At 41.2% G+C, this 25,782-nt stretch overlaps 1 protein-coding gene across 1 annotated transcript in view; it reads left to right on the top strand.

The window, feature by feature from the left end:
* The window catches only part of RHOJ (ras homolog family member J), a 92,294-nt gene extending 86,324 nt beyond the window's left edge, over window positions 1-5,970 (top strand). The window contains exon 5 of the mRNA XM_003924418.4: window positions 4,982-5,970. Coding sequence (XP_003924467.1) covers window positions 4,982-5,128 — 147 coding nt within the window. The 3' untranslated portion in view covers window positions 5,129-5,970. The remainder of the gene's footprint in view (window positions 1-4,981) is intronic.
* Window positions 5,971-25,782: the final 19,812 nt, after the last annotated feature.

The following is a 25,782-nucleotide window of genomic DNA, read 5'->3' as shown; positions in this document are numbered from 1 at the left end:
GGATGCTACACTTTTTAGCTCTAAGATTATAATTCTCTGTGCATTCTCTTCCCCAGTTCCATCTAATACAGTCTAAACATGATCTTCCAAGTTCAGACTTCCTAAGGTATTTTTTGATACAGGAATTTGTCATTTTTCCTTTTTTAATCTCTGGGTTCTCTTTGCTCTCTCCTACCAACTTCTTCACGCTGTGCCTTTTGTTGTCACTCTTTAACTTAGCATCTGCTAAGTTTCCTGCTGGGGTTGTAACATGCACAGGTGGGATTTAAAGCAGCAAAATTGCTGCAAACATCCTGTCATCAATCAATCAACTGGAGTGTTCAATGCCCTCCCCCTAACTGGAAGAGTCACTGCCACCTGCCTTGTGCTGGCCATTTTCCCTTTGTCTCCTGGTCATTGAAAGTCACTTCGCCGCTGGTATCTGGGTTACAAAGGCCAGAAGAGGAGGGAGACAGGCAAACAAAAGCAAGCCACCTGGATGGACACAGTAACAGCTGGGCAATGTACCAGGTAGCACAGAAAAGGGAGGGACTAATACATTCAGAGAAGGAGCTTTCAGGGATTTATTGAACCAGTTAACATCTCAGCCAGATTTGAAGGATGAGGAAAAGTTTTTCAGGTGAATAAAGGGGTCTAGGGAGGGCACAAAATTCCAGGCAGGGAGACCAGGGCATGCAAAGGCATCTTTTAAAGCATAGGGAGCAAATTGGCAGCTGACTGGCCAAATTTCACCCCCACAAATATTTTGATCGGTCCAAACAGATTTTTTTTTTTTTTTTTGAGATGGAATTTCCCTCTTGTTGCCTGGTCTGGAGTGCAACAGCGTGATCTCAGCTCACCGAAACCTCCACCTCCTGGGTTCAAGGGATTCTCCTGCCTCGGCCTCCTGAGTAACTGGGATCATAAGCATGCACCACCACACGCAGCTGGTTTTGTATTTTTAGTAGAGTTGGGGTTTCTCCGTGTTGGTCAGGCTGGTCTCGAACTCCTGACCTCAGGTGATCCACCTGCCTCAGCCTCCGAAAGTGCTGGGATTACAGGTGTGAGCCACCACACCCGGCTCAAACAGATATTTTTAATGCAATTTAGTGCCCTACCTTTAACAGTTTGGAAACCCATTTCTAGCTTCTAAAAAAATTCAGAAGATCGAGCAACTCTAGGCCAGCATTTCCTCATCAACAGAAACTGTTAATAGCTTACTATATCCGTAACAACTTCGCCCTTGTGTTCATTGATTTTGCTCTTTCAGCCACAATTTCTTTACATTTGCTAGAGACAGCCCAAAAGAGTAGAATAAGACTTTGGCTCAGGAGGCAGACAAATTTGAATCTCTGCCGTTTTCTTAGTTGTGTGGCCATAACGGGGGTTACTTAGCCTCTCTGGGCATCAGTTTCCTGAGCTGTGAAATGAAGATGGTGATAGACTTTTCCTTGCACAGTTCTTGTGACAATGAAATTAGCTCATGTACCACTAGGGCCAGCTCAGCAAATTACAGTTGGTGTTAAATCCATGAGCCCTCTCAGACATGGCTACAGCTGGGTAGATCTCTTTGCCTTGATCCCTTCCAGTTACTTTCTTATTCTATAACTTGTCCTGGCCCCCAGTGGAACAACGTGGAAGAAGTACTAGGTTTTCTTTTACTTGATTAGTCATTACGTTTGTTTTTTTTAATTTCTTCTCAGACTCTTGTATCTTCTGTACATCACTGATAAATTTCCCTGGTTTTGAGATAGTAAGTGTTAGCTATTATAAAATAATCAAAAGAGTGTTTTTTCAGTTTATATCCTCAGTCTCTACTTTTTTCTTGAAAATAAGTCATTTGGGTAGAACACTTTCCAGATTGCTTGCATGTGTGTCTGAACAAGGAGCCTCGAATCCTGAACCCTCCCAGATGGCTTCTAAATACTTGACTGTGTAGGTCATTTTGCTCCAAGGAGCAGATGAAGTTGCTGCTGTAAGAAGAGCCGCATTTCCTCGAGACCATTTTTCATTTCACATCTTTGAGGGCACCGAAAATTTTTTTTAGCAATCTGGCTGTGCTTTTTCCCTGAACCAGGATGAATTCTTCTCTGACCCTTAGAGAACTCGACACATGGTAACAATACCTACCTCATAACTGGGTTCTGTTTCTTCACACGTGTTTCCCAAATCACAACCATAATCCGATGACTGCTTTTTCTATCAGCACAACATAATGTTATATTAACCCCATTACACAATACAGTAATGCCTTTATCTGCTATTTTATTATCTTCAGAAATGTCTGAATTGGAAGAGACAAGTTTGGGCTCCTCCTGCTCCGTCGAAAGGCAAAGCCTGACATGCTGTCAGCAGCACTCTGTGGGGAGGAGGAGGGGGGAGCGCCCCGCTTCTCCTGCGGGACTCCAGGTGTGAAGGAGCTCAGCTCGGGGGTCCCGGAATTCCAGGCAGAATCAGTCCTAGGCTCGGGATCCTTAGTGAAGAGGTATTCCAGACAGAAAGGTGCCACAGCACTTTCTAGGTCTTTTTTCAGCATGAATGACAAGCGCCACCACGTTACAGTCAAGTCAGAGTCATTCAGCTGGCAACGCCGTGTGCCGTCAGATGAGCGTGCTTTTCCCATGTGTTTGAATCAAGCATTGAACACAATCCCAAAACGCAACAGAAGGCATTTCATCATGTTATTAGGAAATTTTTCTCTGCCCTTTATTCCTGTCTTGTCTCTAACTGTTTTTAATAATTTTAAAAAGTTATTTCCTAATCTGAAAACCAAACCGTGGTCAAAATGAAAGCCGTAAAATAGATTTTCAACATCCAACATCTTTTCTTTTGGCATTTTCCTTCGGCTAATACAGTAACCACTCCTGACAGGAAAAAAAAATGCAAAGTGCATAATCTCTGTCGGAGAGGTTAGGAAATAGTCTCTGGGCCCAACCAAAACAACTCTATTTGATGCTTAGTTTTTGTTATCTGTGGCCTTTGAAATAAGTAGACAACCTCATTTCATCAACTGTCAACTTGACCATTTTCTTGCAGAGCTTAGTGATAGGGGTCACAGTTACTGTCACAGAGCAAGGAAAAGAACATATATCAAGAGACCCAGATTCTAGGTCTGTTTCTTTCACTTTCTGGTTGTGCCCATAAGCCATTCATTTTACCTCTCTGGGGTTATTCCCACTCCGTTTAAAGCACAAGTGTATTTAGTCCACACACTACAAACTGGCCGGCTGCTGCCAAACGTGTCCCAAATCGTGTCTTGCTTGGCCCATGGTAAATATTTTATAAATCGGTAAATACTAAATTTAAAAATCCAAATTTCCAACTCCTTTTGAAAAATACAAAAATGGACAACAGTGAACCAACATTACCACTTGAAAGCTGAGTAAGACTGCATGCTCTGGAGGGGGTGTGCGTGCTACAACCCACCACAGTCCCCACCTCTGTATATTCTCTTGCACCAGCCCCGCTTTGTCATTCACATAAGCTAGTGGACAGGACAGGCCTATGATTTTACTGCTTTGTTTTGGCCGTTTCTCTGCTGTGCTCTCCAGGAACTCACCATGTAGCCAACCTCTTCTGAATCTGCTTTAATTTTTCAAAGTTTTTCTTAAAATGTAAATCAAAAAAAAAGTCATTTCTCCAGGTGTCCTTAATAGTAAAAGGCCAACATCACATTGTTGACTCTTCCTGAGCTTATGAACAATTAAAACCTCAGGTCTCCTTCCCAAGAAGCTGACTGCCAAATATGGTCTGTGCTGGTCTGTGATTTTTAGATGAGAATCTATAGTTCTGGCCTGAATTTGTGTATTTCTCAGGAGGGGTTTGTGATTATCAGACACACCATAGTGTAAAATCATCCAAATATTTAAAATGAAGTTCTATGCAAGTATGAAATACTTTATCATTTAAACATATAGACTGTACACTGACAAGAAGGATGCCTTTGGCAGTAAATGTATTTTATGATTATTGTTATATGTTTTATTGTTATTGTTACATGTTTTAGTGCGGTTTTTATAACCTTTTTAAAAATACGCCTTTTAAAGTATGTTAAGGCTGAGCATAGTGGCTCATGCCTGTAATCCCAGCACTTTGAAAGGCTGAGGCAGGCGGATCAGCTGAGGTCAGGAGATAGAGATCAGCCTGGCCAAAATGTGAAAACCCCATCTCTACTGAAAATACAAACACTAACCCAGCATGGTGGTGCACACCTGTAATCCCAGCTACTCGGGAAGCTGAGGCAGGAGAACCACTTGAACCCAGGAGGTGGAGGTTGCCACGATGGTGCCACTACACTACAGCCTGGGCAACAAGAGTGGAACTCCATCTCAAAAATAAATAAATAAATAAATAAATAAAGTATGTTAAAACTAAAACTAAATAATAATGCCAATCAGCTATTATTTTCTTGAGGGATACCTTAAAAGTGGTACAGTTTAATCAAGAATGACCTATAAAACCATTATCACTCCCTCTCTTTCCAGCTGCTTTATCAACCAAGCTGACACTTTGCCTTTTATCATACCAAAGGAGATACATTTCACTTGTACATGATTTACACATTCTGCCTACAAATAAGAGAATATGGAAAACAAGATCATGCAGCCCTGGTCTTCACAAAACATATTTAAATTATATCATCGGTTTTGAATTCTCTGCTAATTTTTTAGATCTTCATATTTTTTATATTATTAGGAATAAATGACTAGGGATCAATTTCATGATTCACTGCTTTCCAGAAGTGATCCACAACCATTTATTGCTAAAAAAAAAAAAAAAAAAAAAAAAGAAGAAGATAAAAAAATACAAAAATACAATAAAATAGGATGACAGGTACAAATTGAAATGCAAAAAAAAAAAAAAAAGACAAACATGATCCAAACCACCCCACAGGCTGTTTGTAGGAGAGGCAGAAGTAAGTGCTTGTCTGGGCAGTGGGTTGATACCACCGTGCTTTTCTCTCTTTTTTTCCTCTCATGCTTCTCTCTCTTTTGTGTTTCAGATCGGAGCACAGTGCTACTTGGAATGCTCGGCTCTGACTCAGAAAGGTCTCAAAGCAGTTTTTGATGAAGCCATCCTCACCATTTTCCACCCCAAGAAAAAGAAGAAACGCTGTTCTGAGGGTCACAGCTGCTGTTCAATCATCTGAGGTTGTCTGAGACCTGCCTCTACCCCATCCAGGGGTGAGAATGGCAGCCAAACTCTGCACCAAGCTCCAGCCAAAAAGGAGGGCATGACCAGAAAGGAATTCCCTTTGCACGGAGGCCTGCCCCGCCACCCTGTGAGCCCTCCCAACACCACACACTCATCAGCCCACTGCCACGACCTCCCTGCCAGCCAGAAGCATCTGTACTGCACACCCTCTGAGAATGCTGGGCCCGGATTGCAGACAGCGCCACTGCTGACCATATCAAAAACAAAGTCAAAGGCCTTCTTACATTTTACATCTCCCCAGCTCACGAATGTGAAGCTGATAGTCAACCACCCCAGGGAACCTGAAAAAGAAACTTGGTTCCTCTATTGGTGGCCTTACTTGATGTCTTTTACAAAACTTGGGACTACAATGCTAACCTTCTTTTTTTTTTTTTTTTTTTTTCCTCAATCTGCTGTTCTACCCAGGTGTCTCACATTCATTTGTATTATTTCAAGAAATGTACTAATTTCCAGTTTACTCAGGCCTTACAAATCCATACCAAATTAGCCTAAAGACAAGGCATTTTATATTCATTTCTATTTTCAGCCTGTTTCTACCAAAGCTATGAGAACCAACACATACCTCTGAATGCCTGATTATAAGAAGACATGAGAAGATTTTAAAACTTTTGGAAATTTACAGAGCCATGATTTTTGAACCGGATTGAAAGAAAGCCATCTGAATTGCTGCAGGTCCGCATTTTTGCCAAAGATGCACTCTAAAAATGCTTATTAGTGGCCTGACTTTTTTCCATATTATATTGCCGTGACAAACTAAAAATGAACTGTGTTTAAGAATGTAGTATTTCTGGTTTTCATCCAAGTTGACTGGGGAAAGAATATGCAGGATCCATCTTTTACAGCACTGTTTATTCAGTAAAGTGGACGTTCCTGCTCCTCCCTTTCCCCATTGCATGCCTTCTTCCTCCCTTGATTTCACTTTCTCTCATGCCCAGATCCTTTTGTTCTCTGCAATTATAACCCAGTTATAAAAGAAAGATCTGAGCATAAAAACACATGTTTAACAGTACCTAAAGGTTAAGGAAAGCGCCTTAACTTTTCTATTTGCTTCAACCAAAAGTGCTTCTCAGCTTGCCTCGTATAAGTTCTCATTTCATTCCATGTAAATGACATTTTCTAGTTACAGCTGGTACTGAGATATTGCCTCTCTCTTTCCTGACTCATCCTCCCAAATGTCTATTTGGGAGCCATATCCGTGGATACCAAGCTCTGTATCCATTTGTCTCCTGCCCTCCACAATGTGTGACATAGAACAGGGAATTGGCTGTGGGAAAGCAAAAGCTCCCAGTAAGGAATCCAGTGCCCAGTTATGTGAAACAATTCGAAATATCTAGGAATTTTTGTATCATAGAGCAAATTACTTCCTACCTTGTCATTAGAGGCTATGAGGGCTTCTAATTAGTCTTAGTTGCTTATAAGTGCCCTGAAATCACCCAAGTAGGCACTTAATTTTTTTTCAATTGCATGAGCAAAGTGCTTCTTAGTGGTATGAAATTACAACATTAGTTTAAGACTTTCCAGATTCAAGCTTCCAGTGTTGGAAAAAGCCAGTCTTTCTAATCTCTTCTGCTACTGGAGTAAGCACATGAGAATTACATGCTAGCCAGGCACAGTGGCTCACACCTCTAATCCCAATACCTTGGGAGGCTAAGGTGAGTGGATCGCTTGAGCTTAGGAGTTCAAGACGAGCCTGGGTAATATAGTGAGACTCTGTGTCTCTATAAAAAATTAAAAATTATCCAGGGGTGGTGACACATACCTGTAGTCCCAGCTAATCAGGAGGCTGAGGTGGAAGGATCATTTGAGCCCAGAAGGCAAGGCTGCAGTAAGCCGTGACTGTGCCACTGCATTCCAGTCTGGGTGATAGAGCAAGAACCTATCTCCAAAAAAGAAAAAAAAAAAAAAAACCTACATTTTAAATACTATTTCCCTTCTTTCCCATCTAATTGCTAAACATTTTCTTTCATACGCACACACTCCACTGACTAGAAAAACGGGAGTTTTAAGTCAAAGCTTGACATTTAGAGAAAACAAGGACTTTCTGCCTTTATAAATGGAAATCAACTGTGTATAAACTATAACCCTGCCGAAGTTATGAATTCATCCTTTACAAACAATAATGAGCTTTTAGTCCAGTAATAAATGAAATGTTATTAGGCAGCTTTGTTGCATGATTGCATAGTCACAGCTTGCTAACGGGCCACTCATTTCTCATTGATGTGGCTGAAAAATTGAGAGCAGTATGTTTCCAGGTATGTGCACTCAACAGGCAAATAGTTCCCCAAGTCACCGCTTCCCTAATGGGCAACAGAAAGTAACTTGATCATGATGGCGAGATCACTCTCTCACCTAGAGCCAGCAACTGGATAGAGACTGTTGTTAGTGTCTGCATGGAGCACAGGCTCCTAGGGGTCTTAGGAGCTAATTACTGAATAAAACAATCTAGAACAAAGCAACCTAAATGAGTTAATGTCATTCTGCCAAATTAATCAGTTATTCCTTGCTCCATGGCAACATCCAGTTTGTCTCACTAAAAAGTGCTTTCCACTACAAGATTAAACTGTCTTGTGAGACCAAAGATAAGGAGAGACATAGAAATTTGAAGAAGGATCCTTTAATGGCCAATACCATCTTCCGAAGTCAAGAAGTGGCAGCTGATATCCATTTGAAAGTAGAGTCCTAACTTTTCAGAGCTAGACAAGGCCTCAGAAACTACAGTCCAATTCCTCATTGCACCATTGAGAAAGTCAGGCCTAGATGGGTAAAAGGAGGTGTGTTGTAGCAGTGCTGGGACAGATCCCAGTTTTTCTGCTTCCCATATAATGCTCTTCAACTCAATACTACAGTGTATTTGTTATCACACATATTAAGCTGGAGTTCTGCAGCCATGTTGCTGGAATTGCAGCTGTTTATCCTATAGATTCCAGCCACATTTTAAACTCAAAACTTCATGTAGTTAGGCCACTAAAAATAAAGTAATCCATCAAACTAGTAATACACCAGAGAATTTTACCTACAAACTAAGATACTGGAAATCCACAGTGTACAGCAATTTAACCCCCATCTAATAATGGCTCAATCAAGTAACTAGTTACACGTATCTATTTCACTCAAATGGTTGGTTGGTTGGTAGAATGAATGGACTCCTTGGGCTATTTGCGGAACATAAAAGAACTAGAACACAAGTCAAAGCCACGTCCACAGTAAGAAATCCGGGCTGATTTCTGCCAAGGAAAGTTACAAAGAATAATTACTTGGTCACGTGGGGAAATTTCGACATAAAAGAAGTAATGAATGAAAGAAAGAAAAAAGAGCAATTGCTGAAGACAGCGACTACAGCAACCCTACACCAGAAAGCACTAAGCCAGGAAGTCAAAAACGACGTCATACACATATGACAAGGCGTGGGGGTTGGTCCTGAGGCTTCAGTGAGAATACGTCCAATCGGGATATGCAAAGAGCCATTTGGACAATTTCTAGTTCATAAGAGAAGTACCGAATGAAGTGGATGTGACCATACACAATTTGCACAGGACCCCCAAGAAGGAAATAGTATTACATGGTAGTAAAAAAGCAATCACAACTACACTCACGATTTTAGGAGAAAATCAAACTAAATCCAGAATCTGAAGCCAACGAAAAAAAATATCGTTATTTAGGGTCAAGTTCCTGTGAACAGTACCTTCCAACGTAGAACATCTTCAAGAAGAAATACTTGACTTGAGGTAAGGCTTTCAAGATTGCCATTTTACATTCATAAAGGCAAACTCATCCTTGAGGCCAAAGTGACAGATTAGAAATTGAGGCTCTGCTTTAAAGAAATGTTGACATCATGCTGGAAATTATTATCCAGCTACTTACACGTTCGTTTTTAAATCCATCTCTATGTTTAGCTGCCAAAATGCAAACTGCGCATTCTCTCTCAACAGAGAGTGCCACAGGTCACCAGTTACTATTCTCCCAGGAGTCACTGAATAGGCTGTCCAAGTGCAAATAAAGGAACTCAACAAACCATTTCATTTCAAGGACCATTAGAAACTGAAAGGAAAAGAAAAGGTCAGGGAAACTTCGTTTCTAACGAAGGAAGTGAGGCACTTTGAAAAAGAAAATATTTAAGAGAATGGAGAGGAAGCTAAAACCAAATACAGCCGAAACGCACAGCTGACAGTTCTTCCGAGAAGTTGGTAACTTCTGCCTGGCCTCTAGAAGCACAGGGAAGAAAGGACTGTTAGCGTGAAGAACACTCCGTGGTTCCGGGTATCCAAGAAGACTCAGTCGACTGGGCTAACCATGTGATAATCCTGAGCAATTCCCCCTCACAGTTCACTAAAAAAACGAGTGCAATCTTAGGCAAAGCCCTTTGGGTCTTGAATAGCAATGAAGGACATCACCCTCTCCCTTTCTCTGCTTATACATACACAGCAGGCAGTCAAGGAAAACTTGCCAAGAAATATAAGTGAGTAAATGATTTTGAAAGTTTCATCGAGCGGGAACATGAAGACGATGATTTAGGGATAGCTGGAAGGATAGTTACTCGTATAAATAATGTTAATTCATCTTCAGTGAGATATTTCTAAATAGAAAAATGTGTATTTAAAATGTACAACCATAAATAACAGAAAAAAGAAAATACAAGATAAAGCAACAGTCCACGGTGCCGCAATGGTCGACAAAGACCAGAAAGGAAATTAAAGCACACGTTCTGCTCAGCAGCACGTCAGCCCTCTGAAGCTCAGCCGGGCTATTGCGGAGATCTCCTCCGGTTAGGGGAGGAATGAGTCAAACAGGGCTTGGCCGCTCTGTGAAATGGTGAGCTCCAAGTTCAACAATAGTTCTTGGCTTTGAAATTCCACTACAGGAAATTAGAGTAAAATCTGCACCATTCATCTTGGTCACAATCTATTTTTTTCTCCTTAGAGGATATTATGTCAAAAAACTAGGGTTGCTTCAGTGTGCGCCTGTGTTTTAAATACGTTCTGCTTTGATCATTTCATTTTGTTCTATGAGTGCTGCAGTGACTCAGAAGCTCCGTGATACTGTAACTAGAGTCATGTTGTTGTATTTTTAGCCATGTCCTCGAAGCCTCCCAGTATACGCAGGGGTATCTGCCGAACAGAAACTGATCAGTGTTATAGGGAAAATGATGTCTACGGCTCTACAAGGAGAGGGTCCCCAGGGCCCACACCTGAGTCGTGCCTGGAAGCAACCTTAGCACACTTAACCTCCCACTGCCTGTGTGCAAGTCAATCTTTTGAGCTTACGTTAGTTCTTTAGGGGAAAAAAAATAGAAACAACTTCTGAATAGGGCAGTATGTTTGGGGCTGTTTTGTGAACACATATCTAAAATTACCTCCATTTGCCTTTTTTTAAATCAATTTTTTTCAAGCAATCAGATTCTTTTCTCCTAGAGGAGCTGTGGGCAAGAAAGCTAATGAATTTTTACATCCTTCTCATCACCTGGTTTAAATTGTTTTCTGCTCTGAGTAAACAGTAATTACTGCTGAAGTACATTTCAGCAGAATTTCATCCCAATTGCAACAGTTATGTTCCTCCCCATGTAATCTCTGCAGAGGAAATGATCGTCAAGGGAAGTAGGCTGACCTGCTCACGGGATGACGTTCTTACAATCTGCATCTTATGTAATGGCCGTTCTGTGTGCCTGTGTCATTAATGGAATATTATTTTATGCATTCTTTAGCATTACAATTTATTTTGTGCCATGTTCTGACTGTTAAGTCGTTAAATCATGTTTTTTCTATTCATATTTCTGGGTAATCTGAGGTTATCTCCATCTGCCATTCCAGAAAATTGCCTTCCCCAGGCCTCTGTTAGAACAAGAAATTGTCCAGCCCCTTGTGACTCAAAATGTGGCCCAGGAACCAGCAGCCTCAGCATTACCTGGGAGCTAGCAAGGACCGTGGAAGTTCAGGCCTAGTCCGAATCTGCATTTTAACAGGACCCCAGGTGATCTGTATACACAGTGAAATAGGGGAAGTACTAGTCTCTAAGATAACCAAATTCATCATCAGTCTTTACATCCAAACATATAGCTGCCTAATGAAGAACCATCAACTTATAGCCTGTCTCTCAGATGCTACCTTTTCAGTATTCCTTAGGCTAATATGTGAGCTGCTCACATTTACTGGTTGAATAAAAGGGCTGTCAAACGTCTTTTCTTTTTCTTGTCATGTGCTGCCCAGCTGCAGGAAAGGAATATGCATATTTTAGAATCAAAAGCAGAAAAGCAACATCTGGTTTGAAAGATCTGCTAGATCCAAAATCCTTCTGTTCTGAAAGTCTTTTTCGTGTTTATTAGGGTGAACGAAAAAAAGCTCCCCCCAAAATTATTTTCCATGAAGTCATAAGAAAGATTCATAGCCCACGAAGTTTTAAAAACTCATGAAATGAAGATAAAACATTTCTGAGGCATGAAACTTTTGGTGAAGTTTCTGTCTTCATGGCTTAAAACACAGAGCTCTAGATGACAGAATAAGGATTGATTACAAACAACTTGTCCTCCAAACAGGACACAGACTCATGCCAAAGACTTGTATTGTTACTGCCGTAAGCACAGACCAGAGTTTTATCACTTCCTCAACATATTGTTACTAACACCACTGGGACCATGCTTTGTTCTCCCTGCCCACACCCCACCCTGTGTACAAGAGCCCTTTAAAAATTGTACACAACCGTCTACTGCAGCCTATCCTCTTATTCATAACCTATTGTTGCTGATGAAGTTCTAAAGGCAAATCACACCTACCTTCAAACAAATCAAAAAAGAGCACAAGGCCCGCTGGTGCTCCTGTTCCTGCAAATGGCCGTTCTCACTAGGATGTCAGTGATTCGGCCCCAGAATAAGGGCCTGATAGCATTGTGCAGGTGCAGTCATTAAAGGCCCACCTCCTCTAGGAAGCACCAACCGCCTGCTGGAAAGGCTTCACTTTCCATTATAGACACAGGGCTGACGTTAGGATGTCAATCAGGTGTTCCTCATGCTCCAAGCAACCCCACCTGTGTCCCAAGATTACCTTTCAACTGAAAAGCTTTTAAACTGGGATAGCTGTCACCTTTGGGAGCCACTCAGCTAGACAAAGCAGCTAACATTCTTGGGTTTGAGCAAATCCCAAAACAGAATCTTACCAAAGATTACTTCTTTTTATTGCGAATGTATCACTGATTTCTTCCCTGTAACCAGTGATGCAAGCAGCCAAAAGGGCTTCCACCTCAAGGCCCTGCCTATCTTCCTAGAGTCTGCCACAGCACGGCACCCCCACCTAGCCACCTCCTTCCCCAGGCCACAAACGAAAGTCTCTTTTATCCTCTTCAAAGAAAAACTAATAGGAGAAAACTGGTATCAACAATCCATTTGCCTTCAAGAATCCATTTACTTGTAATCTTAAAATGTTTAATTCCCAGTGCCTTTACTGCAGCAGTAAAATAAATTCCCAATCAAGGATAACTAAAGGCCTCTCTTCATTTGAATAAAAACATTTCTACTGAATCAGGCACATTGAAATGATCAAGTGCTGAAGCTGAGAACCTTCGCCCTGCCCCCCCCCTCAGAGCCCACTCACTTCTTCCGTTCTCGGCAGCGTAGAGGTTGGCATGGGCAAATTTATGGAAAATTAGTTCCTTTCGGCTTTGTCCTGAAGTTGGCTCAGATTCTGTTAATGCTGAAATTTGCAGCTGACTTGAATTGGACTTCGTTTCTCATTAATGAGTTGATATTGCAGTGGGGAGATGTTTCAGCATTCCCTCCTTAAGCTTGCTCAAGCAGGAGCCAAAAGCCGAACTAGATCTTCCTCTTAAAAACATATCCAGCGGGGCGCGGTGGCTCAAGCCTGTAATCCCAGCACTTTGGGAGGCCGAGGCGGGTGGATCACGAGGTCAAGAGATCGAGACCATCCTGGTCAACATGGTGAAACCCCGTCTCTACTAAAAACACAAAACATTAGCTGGGCATGGTGGCACGTACCTGTAATCCCAGCTACTCAGGAGGCTGAGGCAGGAGAATTGCCTGAACCCAGGAGGCGGAGGTTGCGGTGAGCCGATATTGTGCCATTGCACTCCAGCCTGGGTAACAAGAGCAAAACTCCGTCTCAAAAAATAAAAAATAAAAAAAATAAAAAAACATCCAGCCAAGCACAGTGGCTCATGCCTGTAATCCCAGCACTTTGGGAGGCCGAGGCAGGCAGATCACAAGGTCAGGAGATCAAGACCATCCTGGCTAACACAGTGAAACCCCATCTCTACCAAAAAAAAAAAAATATATATATATATATATACAAAAACTTAGCCGGGTGTAGTGGCATGCACCTGTAGTCCCAGCTACTTGGGAGGTGAGGCAGGAAAATTGCTTGAACCTAGGAGGCAGAGGTTGCAGTGAGCTGAGACTGCACCACTGCACTCCAGCCTTGGCAATGGAGCAAGACTCCATCTTGGGGGAAAAAAAAAAAACATATTTTAAAATGCTGAGTAGTTTAATTCCACTCAGTAAAACTGGTCTCCCGAAGTATTTTAATTTTGATATGCAGATTCCAAGAAGAAATGGAAGACGGGAGGTTCAAAACAGTCTGGAAGCTTAGATCATCTGACTTTGATGGCTCACTCCTCCATACTGGGTCAACTGAAGAATTTTTTTTTTTTTGAGAGAGAGTCTCACTGTGTTGCCCAGGCTGGAGTGCAATGGCGTGATCTCGGTTCACTGCAACCTCTGCCTCCTGGGTTCAAGCAATTCTCCTGCCTCAGCCTCCCAAGTAGCTGAAACTACAGGTACCTGCCATCACACTTGGCTAATTTTCGTATTTTTAATAGCAGTGAGGTTTCACCAGGTTGGCCAGGCTGATCTCGAACTCCTGACCTCAAGTGATCACCCACCTCGGCCTCCCAGAGTGCTGGGATTACAGGCATGAGCCACTGTGCCTGGCCATTACCTGAAGAATCTTTATATGAGCAACATAGTAAAGCTAAGAAAGCATTATCTGTTCATGCATTTCAGGTAGAAAGAACTTGCAAACTAACAGGATAAAATTTCTATTTTAAGTGTATAATTCTGTATGTATACTTTCTTGAGATAATGATTATTAATAGCTCATCAGTATCCCTTATTGTGTATGTGTACAGTTTATTTTCAGTGAGTAAATGCTCTTTCAAATGACTTTAACTCATATTTGTAACTTGGGGATAGACACATTTATTCCTTGCTTATAATTCTTTAAAATCACCAAAAGAAAATTACTATTCTTATCTTGGCATTATTGATATTCTTTATTAAAATAAAATGGTTTTTGTCTGTTAGAGAATGTCTGTTTGGTGTGGCCAGGGGTGAGCGGGAAGGAGGTGTTTGCATTTTTGGCTTTACATGACTTTCCAAAATCCCCAATAGCTCACAGTCAAGGTCAAAGCATATAACTGTTCTTGTGTATCAGGAAGGCTTTTATTTTAAAAACCCAGTTATTTAGTATGCTAAAGCAATTGTACAGCCAGAGGAACTTACAGTCAAATGTAAAGCCAAAGAGCTTAGAAAGGTTTACTTTATTTCTGATAATGAGGACCTGGAAAAGAGAATAGAATAACCCATCTAAATTTCTGAATGTTGGAGACGAATCCCTGCCTTACATTGCCAATTATACAGCTTTGCGCCTGCTCCCCTTGTTTGCTCATCCTTCCATAGTTCTTGTCCCAGATATCGCCTGCTCAGAAGGCTTCAACCCCTTCAGACACTCCAGGATCACAACTACAAGCCACTAAGCCTGCTAGACTTCCCTGTATACAATTTCAAACAATCCCATTCATTAAACCAAAGGATCACTTGAGCCTTGAGCCTGAGAAGTCAAGGCTACAGTGAGCCAAGATCACACTGCTGCACCCCAGCCTTGGTGACAGAGAGAAACACTGTTTCAAAGAATAAAAAAAATCAAGCTCCCATGGAAAAACAAAATTCCAGGAAATTCCCCGTTTACCTTTTATTAACTACGAAATAATGCATTTCCGATTTTAACATACCCTCTGAATGAAGCAGACTGCTCCTGCAGGACGCAGGAGAACCCCCAAAACTGTGAGTGCCCCAACTGCAGAAGTGGGAAAGGGAAACTCTCCTCTCCTGAACACACACATGCACTGGAGAAGATGAAGTTCTAACTTGCAGGAGAAGTTTCTCACTTTATCAGGAGCTGAGTCAATTTGGACAGCCAAGTGAAATACAGGGGTAGAGAAAGCAGCAAAAAGGTCCTGGGTGCTCGCTGGGTCCCCAAGCAGCCCATTCCTGCCTGGCACCACAGGGATCCATCAGGAGGGTGGCCAGAGAAGCAGGGGATAAAACTTCACAGGGATGAACTCTGTAACAATTTGAGCCGGGTGAGCAGCCTCCTAGCCAGAACTCGTGGGAGGGTGCAAATCGGGTGTGCAGACGCCACAGGTAGGGGAAGAACCAAGCCCTTTTCTTTCAAAGCTGGAAAGAGGATAGCCTGGGGCAGGTTTTCAAGCCCATATTGCACTCTGCCTGGAAACGGTCTTGGGGCTGTTGGGTAGGGTGGGCACCGTGGGAATGAGATAGGTCCTTCGATTTGCATGGGAGCTGCATGAGGCCTGTGACTGCCAGCTTTCCCCCACTTTCCTGACAACCAGGATGACTCAGCAGAGGCAGCCATAATCCTCCTAAATACACAACTCCAGTGACCTGGGAACCTCACCCCCATCCTCCACAGCAGCAGCAGCAGCAAGACCTGACCAAGGAGAGTCTGAGCTCAGACACGCCTAGTTCTGCTCCCACCTGATGCTTCTTCCCTACCCACCCTGGTATCAGAAGACAAAGGGCATCTGATCTTGGGAGTTCTAGGGCCCCACCCATCACCATTCATCCCCACAATACCACAGCTGATGCTCTCTGGAAAGCACCACTTCCTGGCAGGAGGCCAACCAACACAAAAATAGAACATTAAACCACCAAAGCTAAGAACCTTCATGGAGGTGAGACTTGCTTGAGAGGTGATTCCAGTTGGTGATCAGGAGTGGGTGGGTGGGGGGAGAGAAAGAGAAAGAACATTTATTCCAGGCAGAAGACTCCACATATACACAAGTAGAAGAAAGAAATTCAGTTTGAAGACAAGGTGTTTGAATTAACCCAATCCAACCAAAACTAAGAAAAAAGTATAAGAAAATATGAACAGTGCCTCCAAGATGGCTGGCATTATGTTAAATGACCACATCTAAGAAAAATTGGTATTTCTGAAGACGAAGATAATTCTAAAAGCTTGGAAAACATATTTGGGGGAATAATTAGTGCAAATTTCCCTGGCTTTGCTAGACACGTAGACATCTAAATATAAGAAGTACAAAGAACATCCAGGAAATTCATCACAAAAAGATCTTCACCTAGGCACACTGTCATCAGGTTATCCAAAGTTAAGACAAAGGAAAGAATCTTAAGAGCTGTGAGACAGAAGCACCAGGTAACCTATAAAGGAAAAGCTATCAGATTACCAGCAGATTTCTCAGCAGAAACCCTACAAGCTAGAAGGGATTGGGGCCCTATCTTCAGTCTCCTCAGACAAAACAATTATCAGCCAAGAATTTTGTATCCAGCGAAACGAAGCATCCTATATGAAGGAGAGATACAGTCGTTTTCAGACAAATAAATGTGGAGAGAATTCGCCATTACCAAGCCATCACTACAAGAACTGCTAAAAGGAGCTCTAAATCTTGAAACAAATCCTGGGAACACATCAGACCAAAACCCTGTTTAAAGCGTAAGTCCCACAGGACCTATAAAACAAAAATACAAGTTAAAAAGCAAAAACAAACAAACAAAAAAAACAAAGTAGACAGGCAACAAAGAACAGATGACTCCAACAGCATCTCACATTTCAGTATACTAACGCTGAATGTAAATGGCCTCAATGCTCCACTTAAAGGCACCAAAGAATGGATAGGAACTCACCAACCATCTGCTGCCTTTAGGAGACTCACCTAGCACATAAGGACTCACATAAACCTAAAAGAGTGGAAAAAGGCATTTCATGCAAATGGATACCAAAAGGGGGCAGGGGTAGCTATTCTTAGAAAAACGAAATTTAAAGCAACAACTGTTAAAAGAGATGAAGATGGACATTATATAATGGCAAAAGGCCTTGTCCAACAGAAAAATATCACAATTCTAAACATATATGCGCCTAACACTGGAGCTCCCAAATTTATAAAACAATTGCTAATAGAATTAAGAAATGAGATAGACAGCAACACAATAATAGTGGGGACTTCAATACTCTACTGACAGCAGTAGACAGGTCAAGACAGAAAGTCAACAAAGAAACAATGGATTTAGAGAACACCTTGGAACAAATGGACTTAACAGATGCATACAGAACACATCATCCAATAGCCCCACAATATACATTCTTTTAAACAGTGCATGAAACTTTCTCCAAGATCGACCTTATGATAGGCCATAAAACAAGCCTCAATAAATTTAAGAAAACTGAAATTATATCAAGCACTCTTTCAGACCACAGTGGAATAAAACTGGAAATCAACTCCAAAAGGAACCTTCAAAACCATGAAAATACATGGAAATTAAATAACCTGCTTCTGAATGAGCACTGGGTCAAAAATGAAATCAAGATGGAAATTTAAAAATTCTTCAAACTGAATGACAATGACACAACCTATCAAAACCTCTGAGATACAGCAGAGGTGGTGCTAAGGGAAAGCTCATAGCCCTAAATGCCTATATCAAAAAAACTGAAAGAGCACAAACAATCTAAGGTCACACCTAAAGGTACTAGAGAAACAAGAACAAACCAAACTTAAATCCAGCAGAATAAAGGAAATAACCAAGATCAAAGCAGAATGAAATGAAATCAAAACCAAAAAAATACAAAAGATAAACAAAAAGCTGGTTCTTTGAAAAGATAAGTAAAATTGATAGACCATTAGCAAGATTAACCAAAAAGGAAGAGAAGAAATCCAAATAACCTCACTAAGAAATGAAACAGGAAATATTACAACTGACACCACTGAAATACAAAAGATTATTCAAGGCTACTATGAACACCTTTACTCACATAAACTAGTAAACTTAGAAAAGATGGAAAAATACAACCCTCCTAGGTCAGATCACCAAAGAATTAGATGCCCTGCATAGACCAATAACAAGCAGCAAGATTGAAATGGTAATTTTAAAATTACCAACAACAACAAAAAAAAGTACAGGACCAGATGGATGCACAGCAGAATTCTACCAGACATTCAGAGAATTAGTACCAATCCTTTTGACAGTATTCCACAAGATAGGCAAAGAAGGAACCCTCCTGAATTCATTCTATGAAGCCAGCATCTACCAAATGTAGTGTAGCATCTACACTACTACCAAAACCAGGAAAGGACATAACCAAAAAACAAAACTACAGACCAATATCCTTGATGAACATAGATGCTAAGATCTTTAACAAAATACTTGCTGACTGAATCCAACAACAAAAAGATTATCAAAAAGATAATCCACCGTGATCAAGTGGGTTTCATACCAGGGATACAGGGATGCTTTAACATACACAAGTCAATTGATGGTGATATACCACATAAACAGAATTAAAAACAAACATCACTCAATCATCTCAATAGATGCAGAAAGGGCATTCAACAAAATCCAGCAATGCTTTATGATTAAAACTCTCAGCAAAATTAGCATAGAAAGGATATACTTTAATGTAATAAAAGCCATTTATGACAAACTCACAGCCAACATAATACTGAATAGGAAAAAGGTGAAACCATTCCCTCTGAGAACTGGAACAAGACAAGGATGCCCATTTCACCACTCCTCTTTAAAATAGTCCTGGAAGTCCTAGCCAGAACAATCAGACAAGAGAAATAAATAAAGGGCATCCAAATCAGTTAAAAAGGAAGTCAAACTGTCACTGATTGCTGACGATATGATTGTTTACCTTGAAAATCCTAAGGTCTCCTCCAGAAAGCTCTAGAACTGATAAAAGAACTTGGCAAAGTTTCCAGATACAAGATTAAGGTACACAAATCAGTAGCTCTTCTATACACCAACAGCGACGAAGCTGTTGAAAATCAAATCAAGAACTCAACCCCTTTTACAATAGCTGCAAAAAAAAATAAAATACTTAAGAATATACCTAACAAAGAATTCAAAAGACCTTTACAAGGAAAACTACACAACACTGCTGAAAGAAATCATAGATGACACAAACAAATGGAAACACATCCCATGCTCATGGATGGGTAGAGTCAATATTATGAAAATGACCATACTGCCAAAGCAATCTATGAATTCAATGCAATCCCCACCAAAATACCATCATCACTCTTCATAGAAATAGAAAAAACAATTCTAAAATTCATATGGAACCAAAAACAGCTTGCATAGTCAAAGCAAACTAAGCAAAAAGAACAAATCTGGAGGCAACACACTACCTGATTTCAAACTATACTGTAAAGCCATAGTCACCAAAACAGTGTGGTACTGGTACAAAAATAGGCACAAAGATGAATAGAACAGAATGGAATAGAATAGAATAGACTAGAATAGAGAACCCAGAAATAAACCCCAATGCTTACATCCAGCTGATCTTCAACAATGCAAACAAAAACATCAAGTGGAAAAAGGACATCCTTTTCAACAAATGGTGCTGGGATAACTGGCTAGCCACACGTAGGAAAATGAAACTGGATCCTCATTTCTCACCTTATACAAAAATCAACTCAAGATAAACTAAGGACTTAAACCTAAGACCTAAAACTATAAAAATTCTACAAGATAACATTGGAAAAGCCCTTCTAGACATTGGCTTAGGCAAGGATTTTATGACCTTGAATCCAAAAGCAAATGCAATAAAAATAAAGATAAATAGCTGGGACCTGATTAAACTAAAGAGCTTTTGCACAGCAAAAGGAACAGTCAGCAGAGTCAACAGACAACCCACAGAGTAGGAGAAAATCTTCACAATCTATACATCTGACAAAGGACTAATATCCAGAATCTACAACAAATTCAAATCAATGAGAAAAAAAACAAGCCCATCAAAATGTGGGCTAAGGACAGGAAGAGACACTCAAAAGAAGATATACAAATGGACAACAAACATGACAAAATGCTCAACATCACTAACGATCAGAGAAATACAAATCAAAACCACAATGTGATACCACATTATTCCTGCAAGAATGGCCATAATCAAAAAATCAAAAACAGCAGATGCTGGCATGGTTGCAGTGAAGAGGGAACACTTCTACACTGCTGGTGGGAATGTAAACTGGTATGGTCTCTATGGAAAACGGTGTGGAGATTCCTTAAAGATCTAAAAGTAGAACTACCATTGGATCCAGCAATCCCACTACTGGGTATTTACCCAGAGGAAAAGAAGTCTTATTCAAAAAAGATACTTGCACATGCTTTTTTTTTTTTTTTTTTTTTTTTTTGAGACAGAGTGTCACTCTGTTGCCCAGGCTGGAGTGCAGTGGCACAATCTCAATTCACTGAAACCTCCACCTCCCAAGTTCAAGCACATCTCCGCCTAAGCCACCTGAGTAGCTGGGATTACAGGCACCACCACACCCAGCTAATTTTTGTATTTTTAGTAGAGACAAGTTTTAACCATCTTGGCCAGGCTGGTCTTGAAGTCCTGACCTCATGATACACCTGCCTCGGTCTTCCAAAGTGCTGGGATTACAGGCATGAATCACTGTGCCCAGCCACACACACATTTTTATAGCAGCAGAATTCACAATTGCAAAATCATGGAACCAACCCAAACGCCCATTAACCAACAAGTGGATAAAGAAACTGTGGTATATATATACAATGGAATATTATACAACCACAAAAAGAAATGAATTAACAGCATTTGCAGTGACCTGGATGAGATTGGAGACTATTCTTCTAAGTGAAGTAACTCAGGAATGGAAAACCAAACATTGTATGTTCTCACTGATATGTGGGAGCTAAGCTATGAGGATGCAAAGGCATAAGAATGATGCAATAGACTTTGGGGGCTTGGGGAGAGTGGGAAGGGAGCAAGGGACAGAAGACTACAAATACGGTGCAGTGTGTTCTGCTTGGGTGATGGTGCACCAAAACCTCAGAAATGACCGCTAAAGAACTTACTCATGTAATGAAATACCACCTGTACCCCAATAACTTATGGCAAAATTAAAAAATAAAAAATAAACACATTTCCAAGAGTAAGGAGTTGCTGAGAGTTAGTTTATGCACCAGAGTCAATTTCTCTGCCCCACTCCTCACAAGCCTAGGAAATAAGCTTAGAACATACATTCCTCAGCTCCACAACAGTCTCTTGGAATTTCCCTTCCAGGTTCTTTTTCTCCTTCAGTCTCTTCTGTGGTAAGCTGTCATTTAAGCTACAGCAAAACATTATCTTTCTAGAGATTATACAGGAAACCAGAGAAAAGTGTCAGTCTCCATAAGACAACCCAACCTTGCATAGAGCCACCTCCAGGAAAGATGGAAGAAATGCTCACCAATGGTGATAGTCTGACGATAAACCTGAAGACTTCTCCAAGCAGGAATGACTTGTAAGATGCGTTCCAAAGAGGCACTCTGCTCTAGTGGAAAACGTTTGGTTCTGGTTCAAAGAAACGCAGCACATGCTACTTATTAGCTCTGTGACCTTGGGCAAGTTATTTGACCACCCTGAGCTTCTATTTCATCATCTATAAAAGGCTAATGGTAAGATGACAATGACAATGCTTACTAGCATAGTTAACACAATAACTAAGAAGTATTAATATAAAGGATTCTGCTTATGGTAAGAGATCTATAAATGGCAACAATATTTATTTATTTATTTATTTATTTATTTATTTATTTTCCAAACACAGTACCTTGCACAAAATTTAAGTTAATAAATATTTGTAGAAAGGAGGAAAGGAGAAAGGAAGAGGGAAGGGAGAAAAGACTTGAAAAAGATTCAAGTTTTGCACAATATAAATCCTGATAGAGTTTTTCCTCTTTATCACTAATAAATTATCTGATTATAACACAGATCTATTGAGGAAACAGTTTGAATACCATGGACTATTAACACACAGATCCTGCAGATCAGAGCCCTCCGGTGGCCATTGTAGCTTTGCTATCTGTTAGGACAATTATGCCCACCTTGTCTCTTACAGCTGCATGTCACCACCTGGTCCCTGCTGGCCTAGATCCCGATCACCTACACTGACACCAGGAAGCCCAGTTCCACAGCAGCTTCCCCTGGCATCAACCTCAGCCTAGAAAGGACAATGACCATGAGCTTTTCTGAGATGTGCCCCTCACTAGTCATTCTTTGTTGCTTTAGTAAAAGAAGTGGTCACTAAACTCTCCAAACACAGCCAACTGGCAAGTTCTCTGGTCTTATGTAATAAATCCATTCTGCCAGGCCCACTTCTCTATGCCTTTTGTACCTCAGTACTCTGCCACGACAGTTCCAGCATCTTCTTTTCATTAACGCAAGCCACCATTTTTCCCACTCTTGAAGGACACCTCCCAACAGCACACAGGGACCAGATCCAGGTGTCATTAGGATTACATTAAATTCTGAGAATGCCCAGGTATGGATGAAATCTTCTTATCCAGTCTTATATTCTGCCACCCCACCCCCCAATATCCCTGTCTGAAACCCTCAAGATCCATTGCTAAGCACACTCCACCAATTCCTCCTGGTTAACATTGTCAAATTCTGAAGCTCCTTCAGGGGAGATGCTTGTTCCTCCCACCACAGAGCAAGTTCTTCCCCAGCCAGATCATCCTGTGACTTGACTGTAATTAACCACCCAGAATAATACGGAGTTATGGGCAGTATTTGAGGAGGGCGAGTATCATCATGTAAAGCATCCTCCTCGGCATGGTCTCCAGCCAAGGGGAGTCTGCTCTCCACTAGCAAGGAGAAGCCAGGAGGTTCCTCTGCAGAGAAACCTCAAGTCCATCATCCACCTAACTGTTCCCATTCTAGGTCTCCATGTCCCACTTCTTCCCTATTACGACCTTCACTTAAGTATAGGAGACTTGCCAGAGTGGTAAATTCAGCTCTTTTATTAATTCAGCTGCTCTCCCAATTAGATATTAGGCCTAAGGTTCAGCACAGTCTGCCCTTCAGCTGCTTTCAAAAACAGTCTCTTCAAATCAGCTTTCATACATGCCCTGAGGGCTTTGATTCCACTTCATGACCAACCAACTCCCATAGTTCTTATAACTACCATTGTCTTCATATCTTAGCCAGTGTGTGCCTTCCCATGCGTATTCCATATTAATTCACTACAAGGCAGTCAGTGCCTTTTGGTCAATGGCAGACCACACATGACGGAGGTCCCATAAGATTTTATTTTTCTGTACTTGCTCTATGTTTAGATACACAAATACTTACCATTATTTTGCAGTTGCCCACAGCATTCAGTATAGTAATCTGCTGTACAGATTTGTAGCCTAGGAGCAATAGGCTAGGCTATACCATCCAGGTTTGTGTAATTGCACTGTGATGTTCTTTCAGTGACAAAACGGCCTAATGATGTGTTTCTCAGAATGTATCCTCCTCATGAAGTGACCCATGACTGTAATTGTGGTGCTACAGCATGTCTTATTGCTCTCACAGCAAACATTACTGCCTCCTGCATTAAAGCTGAGCCTCCCAAAAGGCAGCCAAGCTGGAATTTATCCATTTGGCCCCTTAAATCCACTCTTACCTTTCTTTACCTTGATGCCTAGGAGGCCAACATTTATGGACTGAATCAATGGGTTTTCTCACTCTCTGTTTTCCCATTTGATTCCCGTGTGATTTTTTTCTTTTCTTTTTTTTAGAGATGGGGTCTTGCTCTGTCATTCAGGCTGGAGTGCAGAGGCACGCTCACAGCTCACTTGCAGTCTTGACCTCCCAGTCTCAAGCGATCCTCCCATCTCAGCCCTTCAGGTAGTTGGGACTACAGGTGCACACCACCACACCTGGCTAATCATTTTATTTTTTTAAGAGACAGGGTCTTACCATGCTGCCCAAGCTAGTCTCAAACTCCTGGCCTCAAGTAGTTCTTCCACCTCAGCCTCCCAAAGTGCTGGGATCATGGGCATGAGTCACCACACCTGGCTTGATTCCCATTTCATCCAACAGAAGACCAGTGGACGGGAGGAGAGTGAGGATGGGTATCTGCTGCCCCAGCTCCCGCCGTACCAGGTCTGTTTGGGAAGGGCTGCATCCTCCTACCAAAGGCCGCAGCTCCTGTCAAGGATCTCACTCCTACAGTTCTCTCTGGGGTCTGACAATCACCCCCTCCCCTTGTTCCTTCAGCCTGGGGTTGTCCATTGCTGCTGAACCAGATCTGTTTCACCCCCCTTGTTGGTTTCCTTAATTCTACTCACACATTTATAAATCATCTCTTCAGTATCCCACGACAACAGATCACTGGTTTCTTTATTCATGCTGTAGTCATCTTTTCTCAAATCCTGCCAAGCCCTTTGTGCCTCAGAAAATTCTGAGGCAAGTCTTCAGAGATAGGTTAAAAACACTTGAGCGGCAGCACCCAGGATTCATCCCTAATTATCACCCACTGTTCCAGCAGAGACCCCTAGTACTTGCCTTCCTTTTATGTTAGAGTGACTTCCTTTCCTACCAACACATCTGCTAAAGATTGGGTGGATCTTGCTCCTGCCCTTTGTTCCCAAATGTTCACCCCACTTCCCAGTACTTGACTGTCAATCTCAACATTTGCTTTACTGTGTTTTAGGGGGACTCATTGAATCTTTATTCAAGACAGACTCCTGGCCCCCAGTCGTGGTATCCATGGTTATGTCTATGCAGTTTGTACCATCTTTGGGACTCATGCTACCCAAGGTCATCTGTCTGTGTCCCTTACTAAACATCACATGCCAAATTCATGATTAAGTAAAAATAATCATGTTGTTTAGTTGAGGTGTGCTTCTCACTGTTATTCCAAGTGTACTAAAAATTAAAAAGACTTTCTTGAAAGTTTTCATGAATTCGAAGGGCAGAGGACACGCTTTATTGGCATCAATATAGGTTTTCTTGGCACATTATGAAAAAGGAACAAGGTTAAATTCAACCCCAAAACTGCCAGAATTAAAGATATTTGCATAACATTAGAGTTTTGGGTTGGGTTTTTTGTTGTTTTTTTTTTTTCAATCACAGAATTAGCTAATTAGAGAGGGCAGGGGCTAGAAAATCACAGACTTTTTCCTCTGAGCCAGCGACGCAGTTTTACCCCTAAACACATGTAAAATTTCTGAGCTGAATAAGTCACAACTTAAATTTAACATATGATAAATGGGGAAGAATACTTGTGTGTGACCATTTTGCCATAGCTTTGGGAGAACATCACACTCTAAAACATGAGTTTACTTTCATAAGTTTTTAAGACGAAATGATAGCTACCAGCTACGTATTTTACTTCTGAGTTTGTTTTTCAATCACAACATAGCCTCTTTATTAAGGATCTTAAGGGAGTTTAGGGAATTTTGCTAGGGAAAAGAGTTGCCCAAATCCAAACATCTTTTCATTGAAGCTACTCTCTTTTTTTTATCTGAGCACTCTCTATTTCTTGTGTAGATAATTGCTC

Source organism: Saimiri boliviensis, chromosome 2, assembly GCF_048565385.1.
Source record: "Saimiri boliviensis isolate mSaiBol1 chromosome 2, mSaiBol1.pri, whole genome shotgun sequence".
NCBI lineage: Eukaryota > Metazoa > Chordata > Mammalia > Primates > Cebidae > Saimiri > Saimiri boliviensis.
This window is presented reverse-complemented; position numbering and strand designations above follow the sequence as displayed.